Source organism: Bipolaris oryzae (assembly GCF_000523455.1).
Source record: "Bipolaris oryzae ATCC 44560 unplaced genomic scaffold scaffold_104, whole genome shotgun sequence".
Lineage (NCBI taxonomy): Eukaryota > Fungi > Ascomycota > Dothideomycetes > Pleosporales > Pleosporaceae > Bipolaris > Bipolaris oryzae.
In genome coordinates this window covers 5,360-29,908 of record NW_006911380.1, presented here as the reverse complement: position 1 = coordinate 29,908, position 24,549 = coordinate 5,360, and the positions used below count along the sequence as shown (strand labels likewise).

Below are 24,549 nucleotides of genomic sequence, written 5' to 3'. Positions count from 1 at the left end.
CCGTGCCGTACCCAGCGCCACATGCCACTTTATGCTTAGAATCGCAGATACGCTTTACCAGAGTAGACTCGTTAAGGAAGCACTAACATGTGACTAATAGTCAAGTCGTGGGTCTCATAGTTGCGGAGTTATCAACCAGGGAGAATTTATTCACCCAAAGGAGCATATGTATATCACGTGATAGCGCGTTCCTACGCGTCTCTATGGAAGACGTAATGCACGTTGTATTAGAGAGCGGATTATGACCAAACAACGACAATAGTCATGAAAACACAAATCTAGTTGTTTTTTGTTAGGTTCAAATCATCTATATAGGTATATTGCCTCAAGTTTTTTGTGGAAGAAATCAAGATAGGGGGGAAAAGAGCATCTACACTGAGACTGCCCAAGAATGTGTAATACCGTAACAACGAAAAAAAAACCCTCGCTATGCAAAAGTCGCTGGACAGAGTACGGCAACAATACCGAGTCTTTCTACATGACAATCTAATTTTCCTGTCAGTGAACTGTTCTTTAGAAAGCGACGAGGTTGGTTCAGACTTACACAATCGCCATCCTTGGGTGCCTGTCCGATTCCCATCTCGTCGAATGTCTTAGGTCCCTTTCCTGGTCCTGAAGAAGCCGTTGACGCAGGCTTGCTGGGAGGAGTCGGTGTGGCTGGCTTACTTCCAGGTGTAGATGGTTTGCTCGCTGGTCCTGGTCCTGGCTTATGAGGTGGTTGTTGCTGCAAGGCCTGTACCCTATTTGGATTGGGCATGTTGTCGGGCCCGCCATGTCGGCCAGCTGAGCCGGGGCGTGAAGATGTCCTACTCTCCTGGCCTGGTTGAACTGTGGAAGGCCGGGTGTGTTGACGGGGCTCGAGAGGTGCGACATAACCGATGTCAGGCAAGGTGGGTGCTTTTTGAAGCGGTGCTCCTGACTGCTTTTGCAATTTATTCCGCCCATCTGGTGCGCTGTATCCAATATCTGGGGGCTGGGTTGTTGCTGGGCGGTTCTGCATATCTGGACGCTGAACGCTCGGCCCTCCAGGCTGCCTGTAACCTGCTGGGCCACCTGGCGGTGGCTGTGCACCACGGCCAACGTTGGGAAGGCGTCCTCCTCGGCCTATGTTGTCCACGCTGGTATGAGGTCGCATTGGTATGGGACCCATATCCTGGCCAGGACCTGGCCGTGGATTACCGCGTCCATATGGGTCGTTTGGTGGGAATATGTTGGGGTTGATATTAAAAGCTGATGGCGGGCGGGTGCTGGATGCTCTGATTTCCGGGGCAAACCCGCCGGCCATGGTGGGGTGTTGTGGGCCTAGCCGTGGAGGACCGTTGTCCATTGGGTACGGTGCTGCCGTAGACGGACGGTCGTACGGTGCCGACATGGGCGCATTTGCGATCATAGGAGGCTGGTCAGAGATAGGATATGGTGTTGTGCTATCGCCTCGGCCTGGTAGTCGACCACCTCCTGGTGTGGCAGGCGAGGCATCTGAACCGTAATCAGAAGGACTTACGTCGCTGATCGGCGCCATAGGAGCATGAGGTTGCTGAAGCCTTGTTGGTCGCTGTCCTCGCATGGAGCCGTGCTTTGACTTGATCATGTTGATTGCGACGTTTTCATGGTCCTTCTTTGACAGTGTCCGTGACAATTTCGATATGCTCTCTATACGTGCGGTTGCATCTTTGTTGCCGTTCTTCTCGGCTTTTCCATACCACTCGAGGGCTTTGTCGAGATTGACTGGAACATTCATACCAATCTCATGGAAATAGCCCATGGCAAATTCTGCAGTGGCCAGACCTGTCGCTGCTGCTCGTTGAGCATATTGGAACGCCAGCTCTTCATTCTTGTTGAATTCTCCCTCGTGTCCGCACAGGAACCACTTGCTGATAGCCATGTCCGCTTCAGGCTCACCCTGTCTGGATGCGAGCGCATTGTAGTGCAGCGATAATGTAGGATTGAACTCACAGCCCAGGCTGCAAAGCTCATAGGCAGAACCCATTTTCAGCTGAGCCTTCGCGAAGCCCAGGTATGCGGCCTTCTCAATGTTTTGTCGTGCACCTTTCTCGTCATAGGCCAAGAACGCCTCAGGAACGCTGATCTGTGGAAGTTCGCGCGCTTGTAGCATGCCCAAGACGTAGGCACCTTGGGGAGCGTTCTCATCTGCAGTAGCAGCGGCCTGTCTGATAAGTTGAATACCCCGCGCAAAGTCTTGGGGCTGCCCGTGCTGTCCAAGGAGCGTCATCATACCAAGACGGTAGTTGGAGGCCGAGTCACCCTGCTCTGCACCAGCTTTGTAGTTTTGCAGAGCCTTGATAGGGTCGTTTGCCTGCTCAAATTGCATACCCATTCGATACTCTGCCCTGGCATATCCTTTTGCGGCCGCACGAGAGTAGCATCGAAACGCCTCCTTTTTGTCTGCTCGCATGCCAAATTTGCCAAACTCAAGCCACATTCCGCGCATGAACATTGCCTTTGGGTGGTGCTGATCTGCCAGAAACGTTACCACGTTCATTGCATCCACACGCAGCTGGTGCTCGACTTGTGGCGTTGCCGGCCTGGCGCCCTGGGTCTCGGAGATGCGCTGCTCGTGCAACTGCGCAGCATCCACGTATTGTAGCGCGTCTTGTGCCCAAGCCAACTGCATCTCGGGATCGTTCGAATTGAGGACAGGCAGGCGCGCATTTTCCAAGACTGCCTCCTTCTCATCGTCGGACGGGGGCACATTGGGCGGTCTGTTTGGGAGCTTGGGAAAAGGGGAGAAATTGGGCGATTCGTGGTGCTGGGCGAACTGGTTGTAATCGTGTGAGGGCTGGTGCTGAGGCTGGACAGGCTGAGGCTGGACGTTGGGTGGTTGTCGAAAGGCAGCGGAGATGCTTCCTTGTCGGGATGGCCATTGATCGTCGTGTGCGGGCAGCTCGTTAGGGTAATTGGCCTGTCGCGGGGAGAACTGCTGCTGGTGCGACTGATTGTAGCCCTGGTGCGTTGGTGACATTGCGCCGTTGATGCCTCGAGGGCCGTTTGCTTCCAACTCTAGATGTGCGATGTTTTCTTGCATGTTCTCGGGCACTTCGGGCATGATCCTGCCGCCAAATCTACGTCAGCCGCAATCTTAGGGCATGCATGTGGTGGTAGGCTAGGACGAACCGCTGGGGCGCAGGGGAGATGACTTCTGGCGAAGGAGCCGGCATATAATAGTCATCGATGCCTCCTGGCACAAAAGTCGCCCCTAGCTGGGGCTGGTTGTGGTAGTAGCTCATAGTGGCTAGGGAATGTCAAACCCAAGACGCTGTGGCTGCTTGGGATGTTAGCATCAGCTCCTGTGCAAAAGAGACCTGTATAGCCATGCAGGTCCCCGCCATATAATAAGCCACTCTCGCATCATGGGGTCCCGGAGGCCTTGTTGCATGCCGAGTGACGGACGCGTGGACCAGGAAATGAGCGTACCTGGACTTTGGTGGGGTACGGCCCTGAATCGCTGTCGGCAATAGCTGTTACCTTTCCCGCAACCCGTGCGGTCCCCCAGGGCTCGTATACGAGGATGCGGGCGATCTTGTGTAGGCGTATGTCGCGTAAAGCTCAGGGAACAGTATTGATGGCGGATGGTGGCGGCGCTGGCGAGGATTGGACGCAGGGGCACAGGTGGGTAGTATGGGTCGAGGGGCGGAGTTGGAGAGAGAGCGAGGGACGAGAGAGAGAGGGAGCGAAACACGCAGCGATCAAGAAGTGAAACAGGCGTTGAAAGTGATCGGGGCTTCTAGATTCTGGGCAGTAAAAGATGCCGTCGCTTGACGTCAAGTTCAAGTGCGTTGCCTGACTCTGCACACACCCGCGCACTTCCCAAGGTCACAAGAACACAAGCAGAAGACCCTTGAACGGATGTGCATGGGTCATAACGTCAGTTGTGTACAAACCCCAGGCTCACATCATCTATAACTATCTCGGTGCATCTGGCGCTTAGAACATGATACGCGGATTGGGCTGCGCCGCTGCGCCATACAATGCCCGAGGCTGTGCACTACTAGTATTCGGCGTCGCGTCACCCCTTTTGGCCTGTCTGGCACGACCTCTTGGGCGTTTGAGCTTGTCAAACTCCGGATCTAGCGGCATGTTGAGCGTTTTTTCTTCTGCGGAGATGAGACATTACGTACCCATGTCCATATGTATTCGGGCGCAGTATTGGCTTGTGTGGCTGTATATATTCGTGTCTTTGCTACTATGATTAAATCGAGACTCAGCGTAGAGAGTCATCACAAATATAGGTCCACCATGATCATCATCATGCTTGGCATCGTACGTTGTTATTTCGTGACAAGGGGAAGACAATATCCTGTAGATAGCAGCTACAGGCATGTCAAATGTATACATATCTTAAAGACGACCCAGCCAACACCGCCTGCCGCTGTTCCAAGGCATTCGCAATGACGGGTATGCAAAGTCAGAAGGTGACCTGAACGAGGCGCGGTTGCCGCTTAGTGCACCATGACATCTGCGCCATGCTGTTGTTGTGCAGCACCGCCAGACTGTTGGCCAGCTGCCTTGTCACCGCTGGCAGCGCTTGGCTCGGCCTCATCCATTTCCATGTCGTCGTCTCCACCCTCCTCGCCCTCGCCCTCCTCCTCCTCGTCATCTTCCGAGTCCTCAATGTCAATCTCCTCGCTACCAGCCTCAGACTCGGCGTCGTCGTCGTTGACGGGGCCAGCAGTGTCCTCAGCACCTGCCATGGCAGCGTCTTCGCCCTCGGCAGCGGCACCCTCGATACCCTCGTCTTCCTCTTCCTCTTCCTCGATACCGTACTGGTCTCCGTCGGCAGTGAGGTCGGCCTCTGGCTGCTCAGGGGGGAACTCGGGTGGCGCAGACTCTTCAGAGTCCCTGGTGGGGTTAGCGGCATTGAAGAGTGCTTGTGCGGGTGCCTGAACATACCATTTGATAGCGAAGCGGGTGACTCGTGGCTTCTCGGCAAGAATTTGCCTCTGCACCTTCTCGATGACAGGCTTGGTGGGAGGGTCTAGGGCGAGTGCCTCATCTGTGTACTCGTTGTTTACGTAGTATCCGACACGGACGAACTCGCGCTCATCATAACTGCAGCTGAGCAGAATAACGGTGACACCAATGATTTCGCTGTTGGGAATGCGCGATAGATCCGGGGGATCAGCACGGAATTGGAACTTGTTGACGCCGACTGGCAGAGGCCCAACAAGGACCGAGTCGAGTTCCTGGTCATACTCGTTTCTGGCACCCGTTAGACGCGGTCAGGACAATGGGCGGGGGCGGTTGATGGACTCACGAGGTCGCGGAGCCAACATAGGTCAGCTTCCATTCGAGGTCTGTGGATGCGTGTTAACAGGGGCAATGGACACGTTGGACGAGGCCACTCACCTTTTTGTAGTTGCTCGAGGCATTCGAATGTGATTTCAAACTCGTAGGGCTCGTCGAAGCGCGCGGGGTTGTTCTTGACCTCGACGCCGAGAAGCGAGACGACAGACATGTTGAGGCTGAACGCGGTGGACTGGGTATGGGGCGGGGTGAGAAGAGGAGGGAAGGGTGAGAGTGCAGAGGCAATTGAATTGGCAGGTGTCAGGCGTGTGTGCGTTGGTGAAGGTGGTAGTGGGGGGCAGTCCACAAAAGAGACAACGAGAAAAGGTGTTTGTTATGGAAGCGGTGAGGACGTGCGTTGGAGAGATCGCGGCGGCAACCATCCAGTGGGGATCAAAGGCCGCCCTGTCGCGAGTCGCGTGGGCTCTAGAAACGTGACTGGGCGTTTTGGCGTTCGCGTCTGGTGTTACTTGCTGTTGCTGCCGTCCACTGTTGCCATGACCGGCATGGTCAAGAACCCCTCGCTGTACCATGACAGGGCAAAGACAGCCTCTTCATGTCGTGACACTCTGGCTGACCGTGTATGTGTGTGTGTACTCTGCGTACACATCATCAAGGCCCAGGTCCAGTCCATCGGCATTAGCCTCAGCAGGCTCACGAACGCCACAACCACAACCCAACCAACTCCTCCAGCACACTGACCAAAAAATACTACATACACATGTTTAAGTACTTACACTTACTTACAAAATCCAACGGCTGCCCCTGCAGCAGTCGGTCCGGATAGATGGCTAGCACCAGAGCCATGCGTTCTCCTGATAAGGTTCTCATTCGCCATATATACGAAACGGACCACCATGATGCCTACCCTCGATGAACAAGGCGCTGCCGGGTGTCTGCTTGATACTTACAGCTGGTCGAGGAACTTTGTTCATGCTCGCACAAGACATGTCAGCACCGCAAGAGACGACTTGGCAAAACAAGTACTTGACTGGAAGAGATGAGGCTGATGGACATTGATGAAGTACTTAGTACTGTGTATCCCGCAGTAGCAGTCGCTGATGGCTGATGGCTGATGGCTCTCGGAAGCCGGCGCGGGGCGGCTGACGGCCTGGTGCACCAGCCGAGAGGATTTCCGCGTCTCGCCTGGTCGGAGGGAGTTCTGGGAGGCCCTAGTTAGGACAAGGTCATGAGGGGGTCCTCGTCCTTGTCGGTGCGTCCCAGACAAACTCCCTCCTTTGCATCAGTTCTGCTGCCGTCGGGAGCCGCGAACCCACAGATGTACCTACCATCTGCACCCCTTTATCCACCATCTCGACAGTAGCCCTCCTGCAGCCGTCAGAAAACGTAAAGACGACTAGCAGCTAATGTACACAACGTTCGCTTCCCGCTTAGTCGGTTCTTTTCCCCGTCGCTGATTTGCTCCCCAGCGCTTCTGGTTTCCATCTTACGTCCGTAAGGCTTTCTACCCTACCCTACCTACCTGTACCACGGTCCCACAACCATCTCAACCCGTCATGTCCAGCGCGTCCCTGCCAAGCTTGGACGGCACGCAATGGCCTAGTCAACTGCCTGGCTTTGAACGCAAGACTGCTCAAGCTCAACCGCGCGTTCGCCGCCGCAATCGGTTGATCACTTCGTGTCTTGAATGCCGGAGGAGAAAACTAAAGTGTGACAAAGCCCAACCATGCACACACTGTACCAAGAACTCTCGGGCATGCGTCTTCATCGCCCAAGGCCTAGACCCAGATGCACAAGCAAAGCTCGCAGAGGTCAAGGAGCAGATGGGCATGCTGGAGAGAAGTCTCGAAGAAGGCGTCGTTCGTAAGACAGACTCAAACAACAGAGGCTCTTATGATTTCTCCAGACTGAGCGCACTCCCTGGTCAAATCCACCAAAGTGACCAGGAAGAAGATGAGGACACCAAGGACCTTCGTCCAACCGGTTTTGTTACCGAAGACGCTACCTATTACGAAGACGAAGACGATACCAACGACGACATAGTCGATCTTGGCTTCCGCATGGGTAAGATTCGAATAACAGAGCGTATTGGAGGTCTCGTGCGTCCAAAGTTCTCGGATGAAGTAAGTTTCCGCATCTCCCGGACCGCTTATCATCAATTGACATATTTGTTTTCCAGCTGGCCCAGCACATAAAAGAAATGCCCCTACGCGAAACTCCTTCCCAGCCGACTATCGAGGAAGATCCCACTTGGTTAGCGCCAAGTAAGGACTATGTCGCCCCATCTTCCAACTTCATGCTGGCTTCCGGACTCGACAACGCATCGCTCGTGTCCTATCTGCCTGCACGATTTATTGTCGATAAACTTATCGCACATTACTGGGTTTCTGTGCATGTTGTTGCTCGAGTTGTCCATCGTCCCTCGTTCGAGAGGCAATATCAAAACTTCTGGATCAGAGTCAACATGGGTATGGAGCCTCGCTCTTCCTTCCAGGCGGTTCTCTTTGCAGCTATGCTGAGTTCAGTCGTCTCTATGAGTGAAGAGAAAGTGCAGGCTGAATACCAAGTTGATAAACCAACACTGGTGAATAGCTTTCGTGAAGGAGCAGAGGCAGCTCTCGCTAAAGCCAACTTCTTGCGCACCACCAAGCTGGAAACAATTCAAGCTTTTGTCATGTATCTGGTATGTCATACCCTGTACTGCGAAATTCCAAACAGATGCTGCATTGAATTTACTACATATTCGCGGTGTTTTGTGCAATTGTATCACGAAGCTAATTTAGCGATTTCAGATTCCCTTGTGCCGTAATGAAGTGTCCCGCGCTCATTCTGCGCTGACGGGATCCTTGATCCGCCTTGCCGAATGCATGGGGCTCCATCGGGACCCTACCTCATACAGTAGCTCACCAATCGAGATCCAAGTCCGGCGCCTTGTATGGTATCAGATCTGCTTCCTAGATCTCCGCACTTGTGAAGCTGTGGGTCCCCGACCGCAGATCCGTCTGGATGATTTTGACACACGCTTCCCTCTTAATATCGACGATGATGACCTCGATCGCGCTGAGCGTGGTGAGCCCGGCATAGATGTCACCAAAGACTCGATTCGTTTCACTGACATGACCATAAGTCGTATGCGCTTTGAAGCATACGAAATGCATCGTTACCTGTGGAATGAACGCCCAAAGTTAGACCAGAAGCGCACGGGCGGCAAGAACGACGTAACTATTACATCCCTCCTATCACGTGTTCAGTCATTCCTGGCAGCTATGGAGAAGAAGTACGTGCCGATGCTTAGCAAGTCGAACGCACTGCACGTCCTGGCTTCAGAGCTTCATGGTATCGTCTCGAATCGACTGTACGTCTCCATATTACAAAAGTACATTTCTAGTGTCCGCAGTAGAATGCCTGAGCGCTTGCGACAGCTTGTCATGAGCGCTGCGACGCTGATCCTGGAACATGGTATGGCGATTGAGCAGCATCCCATCTTGTCTCGATGGTCATGGATCGTTGGTGCTCTCCACCAGCATCACTGCGCGCTTCTCCTTATCAGTGAGGTGAACATGTCTAAGCCCGACCCTGCCATAGAGCAACGAATCTGGAGATGTCTAGATTACTCGCTCGATCTCCCTACAGGACTTTCCAACGAGGAAAAGACGAAATCAGTGTTGTCAGAACTAGTTGGCAAAACCAAGAAATACTCTGATATGAAACGAGTTCGCGCCCCGAACAATGCACCAAGTGTGCCAAATGCGCCACCACAATCTAGACAACAACCCCAAGAAGATCAGGTACAGCGTCAGGAAATTTCGCCACCATCCGTGGCCAGTGTTGGCCCTCCACCACAGAGCATGGCAGGGGGATTACCCGCACAACTGCCTGTGCAACCAGCGCGTCCACCTACCCTACAACATGGTTCTTCACTAGGTCCTAGAGTAAACAATTTTCCCGGTGCCATCCCAAGCGTGGATTGGGGTACTATCGATCTTCCAGCGTCAGTCCCGGTTGCGCAGCCGCCAGTTTACAACGACTACGTCCCTAACCCTGTTGGCGCGTATCCTCCAAGTACGGACCACTACAGTGGAGGCCACAACAGTAGTCCGAACTCTGCAATATACGGCACGACTCCTCAGTCGTCAAGTAGCAACCCCATGGACGCCACCAACGAAATTGACTGGGTAAGTCGATTTAGTCAACCGTGATGATTCAGTACTGACACAAAAGCCAGAACGATGTTGAGAAAATGTTTGGCAGTGCGCAAATGGACGTGGGAAACATGCTCATCCCACCATATACCTTTCCGCAATTCTCGGTTTCAGACTTGCAGTGGCCTGAGCAGTATGGCTTGCAATAGACATGGGCTTAGAATGTTAGATGGACAAGAATTACAGGTTGTGGACGATTAATATCATGTCATTTTTAAGATAGTATAATATTTTCATTCTGTTCAATAAACTCGATGAGGATTTATCCCACCTTTTGGAACAATCGTCCATCGTGTATTTCGGAGGGTGGCAGAGACCATATAGCCTCCGTCACAGCGCCATCGTGCTTTGCTACATTTACTTTACGGTCCTCGGGGTAGCTTTCGGTGTCGTAATATGGACCTTTATGAGTCTGAATATACGCCTTGTCAACTCCAGTGTATTGCGCAACCTTCTCACGCCGATTGTCAACCTTTTCGTATTTCTCAAACGAACGCTTGGTTGGCGGTATATTTCCAGGAAGAAGCGGTTGGGATTTTCCGCGATGCGCAATTGCACAAAATCCGCATAGGTCAATATGATGGGGTATCAGAACCATCGTTGCAAGTTCGATCGTGTCACTTTTGTCTTGGTGATTTAGATCTAGCGAAGTGGATTCATGGGCAATATAGGTAGATGGACTCATTCATAAACCACGTAGTGGTCCAAAATAGTGAAGCAGTCCATGATTTTGTTGGCATGCTTTTGTCAATTTGCAAGACATTTGTGATTGTTTGGCGTGAATACGGTTAGAAATGTCAAAAGTTGTCTACGTTGATTGTGCAAAGATGTTGACAGCAAACGCCTGGAGTTGTGGTGCAAGCTAGGTAAGCAGCACAAAGCGGCTATCGCCTGTTAGGGAAGGTGCTGCCAAGGCTCGCTTGCTGCCGCAGGACCACCAATATTGTCGTCCCCCACCACGAGTTTCTGCCTCTTACGAACTTTCCAAAATATCCACGGCAGTCATTCTTTACTACCAGAACCGATTGACTACCTCAAGCACTAGCCATGCGTGAGTATCATCCTTCTGGTCGGCTTCTACAAAGATGAGCGAAGTCTCTGTGTGGCTAGGACACCGAATTGAGTGTGCGCCTGGCCACAAGAGATTTCGCCTTCTTTAACAGCCAGGCTTTTCTACACGATCATGCGCTTACATACCCAAAGCTCCCAAGTTCGATCCCTCCGAGGTGAAGGTCATTCACCTCCGTGCGACCGGTGGTGAAGTCGGTGCCTCATCCGCGCTCGCTCCCAAGATTGGTCCTCTCGGTCTCTCCCCCAAGAGTACGTTTCCAACGCTCCGCCGCAGATACCGCCGAGAAACAAGTCTAACAAGCCCGTAGAGGTCGGTGAAGATATCGCCAAGGCCACTGGTGACTGGAAGGGTCTCCGTGTCACCGTCAAGTTGACCATCCAAAACCGTCAAGCCGCCGTCTCCGTCGTTCCCTCCGCTTCTTCCCTCGTCATCAAGGCCCTCAAGGAGCCTCCCCGAGACCGTAAGAAGGAGAAGAACATCAAGCACACCAAGAGTATTCCCCTTGATGAGATCATCGCCATTGCCCGTACCATGCGCTTCAAGTCCATGGCCAAGGACCTGAAGGGTACCACCCTTGAGATTCTCGGAACCGCCTTCAGCACTGGCTGCAAGGTTGACGGCCGCAGCCCCAAGGATGTCTCTGACGACATCAGGGCCGGCGAGATTGAGAGTAAGTTGTCGTCCGGGCAGTTTGAAAAGACATGACCAGCTAACAAGGTGCAGTTCCTGAGGAGTAAATGCTTGCACGATGTGCTTGAGGATTACGATGAATGACATATGCCATAGAGGGCGCTACATAGCTGAATGAGGATCATGTTTCCAACCTCGAGGTTACCGTTACGGAACCGGGGGAGTTTGCACAGCTACGGCGTTTGGGATATTTGATACCATACTATAAAAGTGACTCTGGCATAGGGCAATGATACAATGCATCTTGCCACATCTGAATTTGTGTCTCCGTACAGACCGTGATGCTTGCTCGTGGGGCCAGGGCTTCAATGAGTAGTGTGATGCGCCAATAGCCGGTACTCTGTGGAATAGTTCAGCATTGGCCGCCCTGTCGATGCATGTGCAATTGACGTGCAGCAATGGCCAAAGTGATTGGTGAGGAGGCTTATAAGTAGATGTGCTTGTACTTAGTATGTAGACAGTAAAGGAGTAGTCTGAGTTTTGCTGACACGAAGGATCCGAGCTCGGGATGGTGCATGTGCATGCACATGCTCGGCACTCGCCCTGTAAAGTCCGGGATTGCGCGTCACCGGTAGCTTGTCAACGTGAACCTCACAAGGAGCGGCGCGGAAATGTCATTGCCTTGCAAACACCCATCCAGCCATGCGTCGACGGCGATCAGACGAGCTTCCGCGACATGAAAAGAAACTGGCATGGCCGTCATTCCGTATGCGCCGTCAGTACGTGTACTACATCATCGGCTTTGTATTCGCGTGTTGGTTGCTGTATCCGACCTACAAGCCCGTACCCGAGCCAGTTGGTGTCGTCAAGATCAACTGGTCAAACTATGCATACAGCGTCTATGCGACGGATAGCGCATCTCTCTGTCACGCCGTGATGGTGTTGGAAGCACTTGGTCGATTTGGTAGCAAGGCGGACCGTGTTCTCTTTTACCCCGAGCATTGGGACACGACTGTAGAGAGCTCCAGAGACCGAGACAGTCAGCTGCTCAATTTGGCACGCGATGTCTACAAAGCCAGGCTGTATCCTGTCAAACCGCTTCAGGTCGCCGGTCGAACAGAGAGTATGTCAGGCCTGCCAAAGCCCGACGCTACAGGTACATGGCTAACGCTACTACAGCCGAGTGGCTATGGGATGAAACAGTTACCAAGCTGATGGCGTTTTCTCTCGAGTACTACGACCGTGTCATCTCTCTGGATTCGGACATTACGCTTCTCGGCTCTCTCGACGAGCTCTTTCTCCTTCCTCGTACGCCAATAGCCATGCCGCGTGCATACTGGACCGACAGCAAGCCGTGGCCATTGTCGACGAAGCTTATGGTGATTCAACCCAATGCGAGACAGTTGGAGAAATTCAAAATACTTATGGAGGGCGGTGGTGACAGCATGCTGGTCAGGATGCATCGATATGACATGGAGATTCTGAACGAACGATATGAGGAGAGTGCATTGGTTTTGCCACACCGCCCGTATGCTCTTCGCACGGCAGAGTTCCGAAAGCATGAGCACGCGGACTACTTGGGCGACGCCGACGAAGAATGGGACGCCGAGAAAGTTTACAAAGAAGCCAAAGTCATTCAGTTTAGCGATTATCCATTGCCACCGCCATGGTTCACATGGCCTGGCGGCAGTGTCTCGGAGATGCAACCCGACTGCGGGGGGGACGGCGAAGGAAGCTGCGCTGAAAGACGGATATGGATGAGTTTGTACCAAGACTTTCGGAGCCGTCGCAAGGACGTGTGCAAACTACTGAGCGTTCCCGCGGCCCCGTGGGCTTCGCTTAAGCAGCAGGCAGGACTCAATGCGACAAGTACCGAGCATGTTGCGCCTCAAGGATCCAGCTGAATGATTGCAGTTGCGATGATGCAATAGTACTTGAGTGTAAGGGCTCCGCGGTGCTCCGGTCGTATAATAAGACTCAGCCCCTATAGTAAGCAGGCGTACACGGAGGTAACTTTATTAAAGGTAAAAACAAATTCCACAGATGTCGAGAGCCAATGACGTGGAGTTTGAGGAGATTTCTTATTACAGCATAGATGAAGGGCAGTGGTGAGACAAAGACTCAACCGAGTCAGCTAAGCGGTATACACCTATTCGCGTCTAATAATAGCGTCGTGGATGGATGGATGGATGTCTTTGAACTTTATGCAATGGCAGTGTGAGTGCGTCGTCTTGGACTGACGGACCGACTACTTGGTTTTCCCAAGACCCATGGCTTGTATGAAACGGCAGACTGAACCATGCTCATCAGCCCAACAGACCTTGCGCAATGATGTGGTGACACGCAGTGTCCGCGTCATCTCTTTGTCCGTACCTACCGCGCGCCTGCGCGTTTGCTGCATACCAAGGCACCGCTGAAATGCATCTGCTGGCGGGCTGTCTTCACAAGGGATCTGTGTCGACTAGGTGCATACAAGGAACAGCACGTGACATTAGTCTACCTGCACTCCACCACGCGCTATGAAAGAAAGTCCTGCAAGGCATAGCATACTTAGTGTGGCCAGTTCAACGCCCACGGCAGTCGCCATGCGCGCACAGCCCAAGACGGGCGGCACGGGCATCTTACTCGATGCTTTCTTTGGCCAGGATGGCAGCAGAATCTCCGAAGTAACATGGGGTGATCATGTTCCCCAAGCCCCCCCAGCAAGCCAGCAGTCAGCTCCTCACAGTGCCAGGATTGCCATGTCTCAGATATCAGAGGATGCGGAGAAGGAGTGTGGCATTGCAGGGACACCTGCCAGTAGTGTGCTAACCGACATGACGAGCAACGATAGGGTTGCAACACCAGTGCAGCCACCAGGCACGCGGTACGGCGCGAAAGGGGGGGCGAGTATGCGTGTGGGTTGCAGTCGAGAGGCTTGGGTGTGGGTTACGCTATGCAGCAAGGCTGAGTGACCGACTGGCTAGCACGCATCCAGGGGGGAGGGGGGGGGCCCTCCCGATGGCGCGCACCATGCACGTCGTGATCTGTGTCGACCTTAACAGTCAAAGTGAATGGACTAGCATGACTGGCCTAATACCCCCAGCTGCGCGCCGTGAAAGGCTGGCTCTAGTCAATGCCACGGACATTGAAATAGTGCCCCTTCCTCTCCACCTCTCCACCGTGGTATATAACAATCCCGCGGCTGTGCACATTCGTTCCTTTTTTGTTTGTTTGTTCATTACTCGTGGACGAAGTGTCTGGATTCCTGGCCTCACTTCGTTGCTGTGTACTTGGTCCTTCAGCGTAGTCCCCTTTTCTCCTACGCCGTATTGTCAATAATAACAACAACAACTACAACAATGCGCGACCTCACCCTGGCCTCAGTCCTGACGGCCTCAGCCTTGTTCGCCCGACGAACTGGAGCTGTTGCTGTCAACCCTCTTCCCAAGCCTGCCAGCATTACCTGGGGCGACTCAGGATGCTTTGCCGTCGGATCAATCACTCTGGATGGCCCCGACAACAAGGTGCTTTCTGATGCATTCAGCCGAATGACAAAGACCGTCACCGACCTCAAGTGGATCCCTGCGGGTATCGAGGCCCCAGTCAGGGAGTTTGAACCTTTCCCAAAGAGTGGGTCCAAGAAGAAGAGGAGGAGGAGGAATACTTCTACTACTGTCTCTGCTGGAAACTGCACGGGCACTATCAGCACAGTCAAGGTCGACATTGCCGACACCAGTGCTCAGCTTCAACATGGCGTCGACGAATCGTACAAGCTTGAGCTTGCTGCTGGATCAAGCAGCGTCCACATCTCTGCTGGAACCGTCTATGGTGCCCTTCACGCCCTGACCACCATGCAGCAAATCGTCATCAACGACGGCTCAGGCAAGTTGATTATTGAACAGCCCGTCTCCATTGACGACAAGCCCCTCTACCCTGTCCGCGGTATCATGATCGACTCTGGCCGCAACTACATCTCCAAGGCCAAGATCCTCGAGCAGATTGACGGAATGGCACTTTCCAAGCTCAACGTCCTTCACTGGCACATGGTCGACACGCAGTCATGGCCCATTGAGATCAAGTCGTACCCGGATATGACAAAGGATGCCTACTCAGCCAACGAGGTCTACTCCCAAACCGTTCTCAAGGAAATCGTCGAGTACGCCGGTGCCCGCGGTGTGCGCGTCATCCCAGAAATCGACATGCCAGGCCATGCCAGCTCCGGCTGGGAGGAAATCGACAAGGAAATCCTAACCTGTGAGGACAGCTGGTGGTCCAACGACGACTGGCCGCTCCACACCGCCGTGCAGCCCAACCCAGGCCAGCTCGACATTCTCAACAACAAGACATACGAGGTCACCGGCAAGGTGTACAAGGAACTCGCCACCATCTTCCCGGACAACTGGTTCCACATTGGCGGTGACGAGCTCTTCATGAACTGCAACAACTTCTCCTCTCTAGCCCGCGACTTCTTTGCCACGGGCAAAACAATGGGCGACCTCTACCAAGTCTGGGTCGACCGCGCCTTGCCCAACTTCCGCTCGCAGGTCAACAAAACCTTCATCATGTGGGAAGACGTCAAGATCTCGGCCTCTGTCGCCGCCACCGGCAACGTCCCCAAGGACATCATCCTGCAAGCCTGGAACAACGGCCTCGGCCACATCTCCAACCTCACCTCCCAAGGCTACCGCGTCATCGTCTCCAGCTCCGACTTCATGTACCTCGACTGCGGCTACGGCGGCTACGTCAGCAACGACCCCCGCTACAACGTCATGGTCAACCCCAACGCCGCCGACGGCGCCGCAAACTTCAACTGGGGCGGCAACGGCGGCTCCTGGTGCGCCCCTTACAAAACCTGGCAGCGCATCTACGACTACGACTTCACCCAGGGCCTCTCCGCCACCCAAAAATCCCTCGTCCAAGGCGCCATTGCGCCCTTGTTCGGCGAGCAAGTCGACTCCGTCGTCATCTCCCAGAAAATCTGGCCCCGTGCTGCCGCCCTCGCCGAACTCGTCTGGTCCGGCAACAGGGACAAGGATGGCAACAAGAGGACGACCGAGCTCACCCAGCGCATCCTCAACTTTAGAGAGTATCTCGTTGCCAATGGCGTTCAGGCTACCATTCTCATGCCAAAGTATTGCTTGCAGAATCCCCATACCTGCGATTTGTATCTTAACCAGACGGTTATTTCGTAAGATTGCTGGTTTGTAACGGGAAGGGAGTGAGAGTGGTCACGAACATCTTTATTAGTTTGATCTAGAACTCTCTTTGTAGGGAATTTCGAGGCGGGCGAAGGCCTGTTTTGCTGTTATGTGAATGATGGCTCTTTTTTTTTATGTATTTATTTATCTTATTATATATTTTTTTTCTCTTACTTCTTCATCACTCTAGTCTTCATTGCACTATATTGTTCATGGTCATTTCTATCTCTATATGTGTACTCATTCATCACTGCAGAGACGGTGCATTTTACATGTGAAAAAAATATGCCTGTCAGCTGAAAGGATGGTAGTAGTTCAAATTAGACTTTACCTAAAAAAAAACTAACCAAGACCGCCACAGGAGTCAGTGCAGTTTTTGCTTTTCACAGCACATCAGCCCAGAAAATGATACGATTGATTTGCTTCCTGATTGGTACCACGCTATTGAAAAAGAGGAAAGAAAAGAAAGTAGAAAAAAAACCATCGTGGCACCCCGCAGCTGAACCCACATGTATGTACCTGCATCCACAAAAATTGTGCATCTCGTCTGTTGTTGTTCACCCCCACCCAATACTACGGCGACCTCAAGTCCTTGGCTGTAAGCACTTCTTTTGCAGCCTCCATCTCAGGAGACGTAATCTCCCTCTCCCCAAGCTTGTTTGAACTGTCTGATGTCGACGATGACGACGACGACGAAAAAGGTTTCTTCAATACGTTCTTGATCTTTTCGCCTACGGGTTTATGGTTTGCATGGCCATCGTTGATCGAATCATTTGTCGTGGTCGAGTCGGTGGATGAGTAAGACGTGACTGGCTCTACAGCTATGCATAAGCAAACGGTCCAAGGCTGTATTGAGAAGCGACAGCGTCGATGAAAGCGCACTGGAGTTGAAGGTGATTGACAAGGGTCACGAACCTCGAAATTGAGCACTGACGTCGGATTGGGATGAAAAGGTACTAGTGGCTTCAGGAAGAGCTCCGACTGGTGGCTCTGCAATGTGTTAGCATGCTACGGCCTCATTACCAATCACCTATGATTTCTTCTTCTGGCGAGGCCCTTGAATACAATAGCAAGGGTGGTACGAAACAGAAAGACATACCTCTGAACTGTGCGCTCTGGTCTGTAGTAGCCATGATTATTGTGATTGGTTAAAGGCAGTCGACCGACAACAATAGTCTAAACATGTAAATCTGACGTAGCAAACTTGCATCTGTAGTGGGGGACAAAGGTGCGATGATATACAAACAAGGTGGCGCTACGTCACCGGCTGACTGAGCGTCTGGGCGTTTGGTGGCTGATGCGTGTTCGTATGATGAGATGCTTGGGAGCCAACTTGACTTGAGTGGTTGGCAGAAGCATCTCGCCCCGCTTAACCCGCATAACAGTGGCTAAGATCCAGATTTTTGAACCCTGAACAACGGCCCCATCTTGGGCCAAGCGCTTGTCAACGTTGCTCTAGCTCGATCTGGAAAGAGACCCTGAGAACTAGCGTTGTTGACCAAATGGGCATGTCGATCGGAACAAGACCAAGGTTTCGTATGAGTCTAGATGATTCGGATGGTATGCTGCCCATTTTCATAGCGTAGACACGGTAGGCGAGCCTTTGTGTCTTCGCTCAAGTCTTCCAATACTGTCCTGTTCCCACCAAGCGTATTAGTCGCGAACAACCCAATTCTCTCGAACAAAGTCTTTTCCTTGTCCACAAGTCTGATCAAAAGACCATAGACGCTTTCTGGTCTGCCTTCTAAAATACAGGGCATAATGAATAGACTCTTTTGTGCGTTATCTTCAACCCAATCAGTGCTCTGCATAGTATCGGGCCAGAAACACATCATTGAGGAGAAATGCTCTTCAGTGATCTCATGCTGTTCAGAGATAGCTTTGCAATCAAAGGCGATAGACCACGAGTTCCGAGACACTCTGGGTTTACATAACCTCACTGGTTTGAGAATCCCGCGTAGGTCTACCCAACCTCCGGTGATTGCGCCCGTAGTATCCTCGGCTGCATAGGATAGTACAACATCCTCCACATGTATGAGTAGTCGTCGATCCGTCCAATACAGGTTTGGCCGTATGCGTCCATCCACTGACACCCAAGACCAAGTTGGTGATCGATAAACTAATGGACGAGGCCATAAGTTCTGAAGTTCAACATGCCACAGTAGCGAGTCTTCCAACTGACTACGCCACATACCCGCTACGTATGTATCTTCAAGACGAGCCATAAAGATCTTGGCTATACCAGAAAGGGCTATCAACTTATCTGTTGAAACAGACAAGTCCATAGGAGAATATAGTGAAACAACCTCACTATACCAAAAGTTTCTCAAGTCCTCCCTATATCTATCGGGTAACACAGAAAGGTCTGCTTGTGTCCAAAGCTTGGTCTTTAGGGAAACAGCCGTAAGATGCGTACTAAGATTAGGGAGCTCTTTGGGGAATGTCTCGCATACGATGCGTTCGTTGCATTCGAAGAAAAGCTGATCACGGAAGAAATGAAGATTGCGCGGGGCCAGGAAGCGTTCTTGAAAAACCCAGCCACGGTTATGAAGAGGAGAGTTGTCCAGGCTGTGTGACCAGAGCATAAAGTCCGTCATTAGAAAATAGTTAGCGCAATCTGGCCATGGCTTTATATCTTTTGTATTGACTGCAACACGCTGACGACCTAGAGGTAATGGAGGACGTTGTCGGAACAGTCCTTTTGTGCCGTCTTCTGCATCTGCTGCAGCAATGTTGAGGTAGGAATGCATGTATACCTTGTCCATTAGACCTGCTTCCTGATACCAATCGCGAAGATTGTCTCCCTCTTGAATGATGCATAAGGAATCTACCCACAGGTATTGAATCCCAAGTCTTTTGGATACTTGGATGGCCTCCTGGAACGTTTTGGGCATATCAGCCACCAAAAAGCGGTGATTTGGATCGGACGCCGCTGACTTTGTAAGTTGAAGAGGTCTTGTATTGCCCCAGCGGTGACTCAGAGTAGCGTAATGTTCGTTGGGTGACGTCTCCGCTGTGCGTATGAGCCGCACATAGCCCTCCTTTCCACCAGACTCAACTAGATGCAAAAGACGCGTGGGATACCATAGTGTGCCATCTTTGTGAGAATTGCATTGCGGGTGTGATTGAACACAGTCTCGCAGCCACATGGAAGCCAGCTCAAAAGATGAGGTAGACGAGGTATGGTCAGCAGTGACGTCGCTCTCTGCGTAAGCATCACACTCCGATTCGCCTGCTGCCTGATCAGCGTATGCACTATATTTGTGGAAGAGAAACAAACCATCATCCTTTTCTAGTATGAATGTGCCTGTCCGGCGTGAAAGCTCGGAGAGCTGTTCCCTGTGGACATGGATAATCAAGCAGATCGCTCCCGAATAACTAAATATCAACTGCGCAGAAGTGATGAACTCTGGATACAGAGCATCACCAGTAGTATTTCCTTTCTCATTAGATCCAGAATTACGCAATGATTCTCGTTCAGAATCCGACAAGTTGTTGAAAGTTGGTCGGCAAACAGGACACCCATTCGCTGCCGACACAACAAACGATTCCCATGTCAAATGATGAGCACACTGATTGCGAGATTGTCAGAAAAACCCATGTTGACAATTTATGATTTGTTAACATACCTCGAAAAATGGTACAGTTTTGCCGCAATCATGCAGCTCATCTTGGGTTATTGCGGAGCTAATGACACGCCGACGGTGCTGGAGAACGCCGATACAGGTTTCGCAAAACATTTCTGATAGTTAATCCTAAAGAGAAGCCGGGGTGGTTGTCGGAAGAGCAGGCTGTGGTTTTATAGCCTTGTCACCCCGCGGCTTGTGCTAGCGAATTGGCAGCAGCCTTGAGCCGCTCCTTCCTCCCCTCCTTCCAGGCCTTGTCGAGCGCCTCAATTTTCCCACCCAGAACCTGAACATTGCCTGGTTCAAGCATAATCACTCCTCTTCTTACATCAAAGTCCTTCAAAACAAGTTTCGTACCCATGGCCATGTTTGTGTGGAGGCCATCGATGCCTCTTAGATCCATGGCATAGATCTTGAGGGCTTTGGCATCCTGAAGGAGAAGCTTGAAGGGACCTTTACTCTGCGTAGGCGCCGCAGCCTCGGCAGTAGCTTCGTTGTCTTGCTCGACTACGCGCACGATTTCTCTTCCTTTGGTCGTCTCGCCCCGCTCTTTTGCTTCGATGGCTTCGACTTGGGACCAGCGCGAGTGTCCGATATCCTCAATATCAAGCACCTGGCAGATGACGGGGCCAGAGATGATGCGGGATTGTGTATTTCCATTGAGTATATCGCTAGGAAACACAGAGCTGGGCGGCTGGCTTAGTGACTTTGTGATATCGGTTGCCAGTAGGCGGAAAAGTAATGTCTGCTTTAATGCGGGCAATGGTGTATTCGGCCGGGTGGTAGACAGAAAACTCTCGAACCATGCCACTGTAGGATGGAGATGGCGGGCATTGAGATGCTGTGTTAATTCAGCCGCAGTTTTAGTCGTCATGATTGGGGTTTTGTACGTTTGTGAGTTTTATGCAAAAGTCATGTATGAAACAGTTGCAGTACTATGTAGCCGACGCGACGCGTAGAATGACGTGGGGCTCTCCTCGGCCCTTGACATGAAGCTTCAACGTACACTCTTTAAACTCTCCTAAACCCCCAAATCCCACAGCACATATAACAATATGTCGACAATAGCCTCTCCCCGCCCCAGCTCGTCCGTCCGCACCCCCTCATTAACCCGCACATCCATCGACAGCAGCTCGTCGCACCGGCCACCCCCGCAGCCCGCCCGCCGCAACCGCGCCGCCCTGCGCGAATTCTATGGCCTCAAACCCGCACCCAAAGACGTAAGCGCCGATGTCAGGATATCCGAGGAAACGACGACAAACCCATTGGGACCCGAGGAAGACGAGACACTGACGGAGCTGGACGCTTCGGACTTCAACGCCGAAGCCTACGTGGAGAGTCTGCTTGCACGAGAGGGGCTCAAGGGCGTGTTGAAAGTAGAAGCAGACTTGATATCACGTACGTTGGTCCAACAAAAGCATAGGGCGAAAGAAAGAACGGACAGCTAACCACGAGAATAGAAATCCGAAATCTGGACAGCGACCGCAAATCCCTCGTCTACGACAACTACTCCAAACTACTTTCTGCTACCAGCACCATCCGTCGCATGCGCGGCAACATGGATCCCCTCGCGCCTACCACGCATACGCTTGGACCTGCCATATCGCATATTGCCGAGACAGCAGCGGCACTATCGTCGTCGTTGCACGAAAGCCACCAGCCGAAACAAGAAGGATTGGGAATCAGTATGCGAGGAGAACAAGACGGGGCAGAGGCAGACAAGAAGCGGAAGCAGAAGGAAACTGTAAAGTGGGTGCTCGACACGCCAAGACGGCTGCAGATACTGGTTGATCAGGAGCGCGAGGAGGAGGCGGAAAAGGAGTGGGAGGAGGTTAGTGCGATACTGGACAAGTGGAAGGGGGTGGATGGTGTGCAAGAGCTTAGGGAGCAGTGCGAGGCTATTATGCAAGAAGAAGAAGAATGAGATGGGTCGGAGTCCGGAGCAAGCACGCGACAGTTCCGTGATCCCCAGTCATCAAAGCACAGTACAGTGCGCAGCCCAGAAGAATGGAGTCGCAGGGAACTATCAAACCCCAGCATTTCCAACCCCTCCCGATGGTGTAGCCAGCGTCACCCAGGGAAACGGCCAAACCGTGGTAGTCCAGCATAGTCCAGCACAGCACATCACCTTATGCACAAACTGCACACATCGCCTCGAAGCCGACTCAACACAAGTGTGGAAATGACGTCTCGCTTCCCAGCAGCCTAGTCTACTTGGCCCCATCCTCCACCGCCAAATGTAAAGTCAATAAACTCTTGTTCGTTAGTTCTTGGGGGGGAAAGGAGGGGGAGGGAGGGGGGCTCCCGAAGTACGCATACGGTATATCCCGAGCCGGAGGCGTTCACCCCAGCCAGCTAAAATAAACTTCTTTTAGCAAACAAGCCTAAAAAAAAGCAAGAAGAAGCATCGGTAGATCAAAGCAAAAACGAAGAAAAGAAAAGAAAAAGTTCAACTTTGACCAAGTGTAATTCATGAAGAAAAGTTCCAAAGGATATGTAATGAATTTCAGGTAAATTGTATACAAAGTGTTTGTAAAAACTTCTAAAAGTTATCGGCGCATTTCTAGTTTGACTGAGGCGCTCGTGGTATCAAATGCAAATGCGAGTGCAAAAAAACATCAAAAATACGCCCGTCTATCATGCAAAAAACAGTAAGAGAAAAAAAAAGTCGGGAGGGCGGAGTTTAACCCCTCCTTCCTAACCCCCCTCCCCCCGGGTTCCGGAAAGAATACATCTTCCCATGGGGTCTTTGGCAAAACAAAAGAAGAAGAAAAAGCGAAAAATAAAGTTGTAGGGCTAGCCGATGCGGAACGAATTAGCCAAAAAGGTTAATGAATGGAAGCGAAAGAGAGCCTAGTAGTGGCCTCGATCGCGAGAAAAAAAAGAAGGGAGGAGGAATGGAAGTTCCGAACACGGCAACAGGTAGCGTGCGTGTTTTTTTTTCATCGGAAGATGCCAATTCGTATGACCAAAAAAAGCATATGACGTCTAAGCAACGCATTTCTGCATGACCTGGCCATGTTCTGCATGAGCTTGCACAGCGCGGACATTGAGTGGTGCAACGTGGCTGCCGGCGGCCGCACGCTCCAATTCCTCTACGGCAGCAGCCTGCTGGTTGAGCAGGTTGAGATACGTTTGCCAGCCGATTGCCACGACACCGCCGAAGATGCTGCGGTATTGGATGGGCACATATGTGAAGCTAAAGGCCGTAACCGCGGGCCAGATTTTGCAGCTATTCCACCAGCTGGTGGGCACTGTGTTGCGGATGCGCTCCATGATTTCGGGGAAGGTGCCGCCGGAGAGGAGGGTTTGCATGCCGAAGAAGTAGGAGTTGAAGAGGGGGGTGAAGAAGGCTTGGTTGATGAAGACCTGCGTGTGTTGTTAGTATTGTTTGTAGGCGCATGTGCTCTCGGAAGATGTCGGAAGAGACGGCAACGTACTTTGATAGTGAGAGAGAGCGTCTTGGAGCGGTAGTTGAAGCTGTTGGACAACCACAGAAACCATCTGTATGATGGGATGGCGCTCAGTCCTCCAATGCAAAGGGCTCGCATGGTGCGGCTCCAGTCACGGTCGTCGCTCCATTGCTGTACCCAGCCCTTCTCGTCGGCCTCGTCGACTGGCTCCTGTTGGGTGGAAGGCTCAGGCTGGGTGATGCTCTGGGCTACGCAGTCGCCGATGAAGTAGATGATGAGTGAAGACACCAATTGGGTCATGTACGGCCTCCGTTGCTGCACGCGACCGTATGCGCGAAAGGGTTCGACAATGGGATCGAGCCACAGCCAGCTGGGCCCGGGAATGGTTCGCGCAGTCGTAGCAGCACCCTGGGGTCCGTCTGGGCCGGTGCTATTGTAGCGGCGAGAGGTGTTGGACAGATGAATTCGTAGACGGGCGCGTTCGAAGTTGGATGTGTTTGTCGTGTTGCGAGAAGGAGCATTAGGGATGCGCCTCAGTCCGACGCGGACCCAGGCGCAAGAAGGGGCTACCATGATGGCAGTGATGGCAGAAGGTGTGTGGTTTCGAGCGGACGGAAGCAAAAGAAGCGAGTTATGAGCGAGTGGAAAACATGATGTGCTGTGGCTGTTGGGGGGTATTATGAGCTGTCAGGTACGTATGGATGCATGTGTGGGTGTAAGGCTGGATGGACGCATCCCCGAGAGTCGGCGCAACAAATGTTGGGGACGCACGCCGGGGGCGCGCGGATAACCTCGGCTTAGTCACGCGCACGCCATCGCATCCACTCATGCCCCAGTCGGGTCTAGACTGCTCTCCATCCATTCCTAACACCGGCAACGGCCTCCGCCCGAGATGTGCTTATGCTACGCTTCTTGTTGCACCCACAGCCTGTAAACACGGCCTTGTAACACGGCCTCACACTCACTCTCGCTCCCGATGCCCCTCATGGAATTGCCGAGTTGGCCGGTCAGCTTAGATCTGAGACGTAGCTCTTCACGCGTGGCACCTGGGGCTTCTAGACACGTAGCCCCCTGGCCAGTGACGAGCGTCTTGGTCCTTACACAGCAGAGGTGGGTACACTAAGATGATGAGGTCCATGTCAAAAAAGGGCACAGGCATTGAAC

The 24,549-nt window shown here is 52.4% G+C and overlaps 10 protein-coding genes across 10 annotated transcripts; 4 read left to right on the top strand and 6 right to left on the bottom strand.

The window, feature by feature from the left end:
- Positions 1 to 474: 474 nt before the first annotated feature.
- COCMIDRAFT_6906 (uncharacterized protein) lies at positions 475 to 3,245 on the bottom strand (the record flags this gene model as incomplete). The annotated part of the gene is made up of 3 exons (XM_007691600.1): positions 475 to 486; positions 545 to 3,068; positions 3,133 to 3,245. The coding sequence occupies 3 exons, from the start codon at positions 3,243 to 3,245 to the stop codon at positions 475 to 477; spliced, it is 2,649 nt and encodes an 882-aa protein (XP_007689790.1).
- Positions 3,246 to 4,457: 1,212 nt separating this feature from the next.
- Positions 4,458 to 5,473, bottom strand: COCMIDRAFT_38398 (uncharacterized protein; the record flags this gene model as incomplete). The annotated part of the gene is made up of 4 exons (XM_007691608.1): positions 4,458 to 4,857; positions 4,909 to 5,217; positions 5,273 to 5,312; positions 5,365 to 5,473. The coding sequence occupies 4 exons, from the start codon at positions 5,471 to 5,473 to the stop codon at positions 4,458 to 4,460; spliced, it is 858 nt and encodes a 285-aa protein (XP_007689798.1).
- Positions 5,474 to 7,085: 1,612 nt separating this feature from the next.
- Positions 7,086 to 11,241, top strand: COCMIDRAFT_100266 (uncharacterized protein; the record flags this gene model as incomplete). The annotated part of the gene is made up of 6 exons (XM_007691620.1): positions 7,086 to 7,385; positions 7,442 to 7,945; positions 8,055 to 9,437; positions 9,488 to 9,512; positions 10,668 to 10,784; positions 10,844 to 11,241. The coding sequence occupies 6 exons, from the start codon at positions 7,086 to 7,088 to the stop codon at positions 11,239 to 11,241; spliced, it is 2,727 nt and encodes a 908-aa protein (XP_007689810.1).
- Positions 11,242 to 11,868: 627 nt separating this feature from the next.
- Positions 11,869 to 13,070, top strand: COCMIDRAFT_100196 (glycosyltransferase family 8 protein; the record flags this gene model as incomplete). Its single annotated transcript, XM_007691619.1, has 2 exons — positions 11,869 to 12,289; positions 12,346 to 13,070. 2 exons carry the CDS (start codon positions 11,869 to 11,871, stop codon positions 13,068 to 13,070), a joined length of 1,146 nt encoding a protein of 381 aa, XP_007689809.1.
- A 1,437-nt stretch (positions 13,071 to 14,507) lies between these two features.
- COCMIDRAFT_6900 (glycoside hydrolase family 20 protein) lies at positions 14,508 to 16,340 on the top strand (the record flags this gene model as incomplete). The annotated part of the gene is made up of 1 exon (XM_007691599.1): positions 14,508 to 16,340. The coding sequence occupies one exon, from the start codon at positions 14,508 to 14,510 to the stop codon at positions 16,338 to 16,340; it is 1,833 nt and encodes a 610-aa protein (XP_007689789.1).
- A 579-nt stretch (positions 16,341 to 16,919) lies between these two features.
- Positions 16,920 to 17,479, bottom strand: COCMIDRAFT_100190 (uncharacterized protein; the record flags this gene model as incomplete). Its single annotated transcript, XM_007691618.1, has 3 exons — positions 16,920 to 17,161; positions 17,262 to 17,336; positions 17,446 to 17,479. The coding sequence occupies 3 exons, from the start codon at positions 17,477 to 17,479 to the stop codon at positions 16,920 to 16,922; spliced, it is 351 nt and encodes a 116-aa protein (XP_007689808.1).
- Positions 17,480 to 18,271: 792 nt separating this feature from the next.
- On the bottom strand, positions 18,272 to 19,534 carry COCMIDRAFT_44497 (uncharacterized protein; the record flags this gene model as incomplete). The annotated part of the gene is made up of 1 exon (XM_007691617.1): positions 18,272 to 19,534. A coding segment is annotated over one exon (1,263 nt), but the record flags the coding sequence as incomplete, so codon positions are not given.
- A 622-nt stretch (positions 19,535 to 20,156) lies between these two features.
- Positions 20,157 to 20,846, bottom strand: COCMIDRAFT_100192 (uncharacterized protein; the record flags this gene model as incomplete). The annotated part of the gene is made up of 1 exon (XM_007691616.1): positions 20,157 to 20,846. One exon carries the CDS (start codon positions 20,844 to 20,846, stop codon positions 20,157 to 20,159), a length of 690 nt encoding a protein of 229 aa, XP_007689806.1.
- Positions 20,847 to 21,027: 181 nt separating this feature from the next.
- On the top strand, positions 21,028 to 21,890 carry COCMIDRAFT_42307 (uncharacterized protein; the record flags this gene model as incomplete). The annotated part of the gene is made up of 2 exons (XM_007691614.1): positions 21,028 to 21,370; positions 21,433 to 21,890. Coding segments are annotated over 2 exons (801 nt in total), but the record flags the coding sequence as incomplete, so codon positions are not given.
- A 1,070-nt stretch (positions 21,891 to 22,960) lies between these two features.
- Positions 22,961 to 23,958, bottom strand: COCMIDRAFT_6895 (uncharacterized protein; the record flags this gene model as incomplete). The annotated part of the gene is made up of 2 exons (XM_007691598.1): positions 22,961 to 23,341; positions 23,413 to 23,958. The coding sequence occupies 2 exons, from the start codon at positions 23,956 to 23,958 to the stop codon at positions 22,961 to 22,963; spliced, it is 927 nt and encodes a 308-aa protein (XP_007689788.1).
- Positions 23,959 to 24,549: the final 591 nt, after the last annotated feature.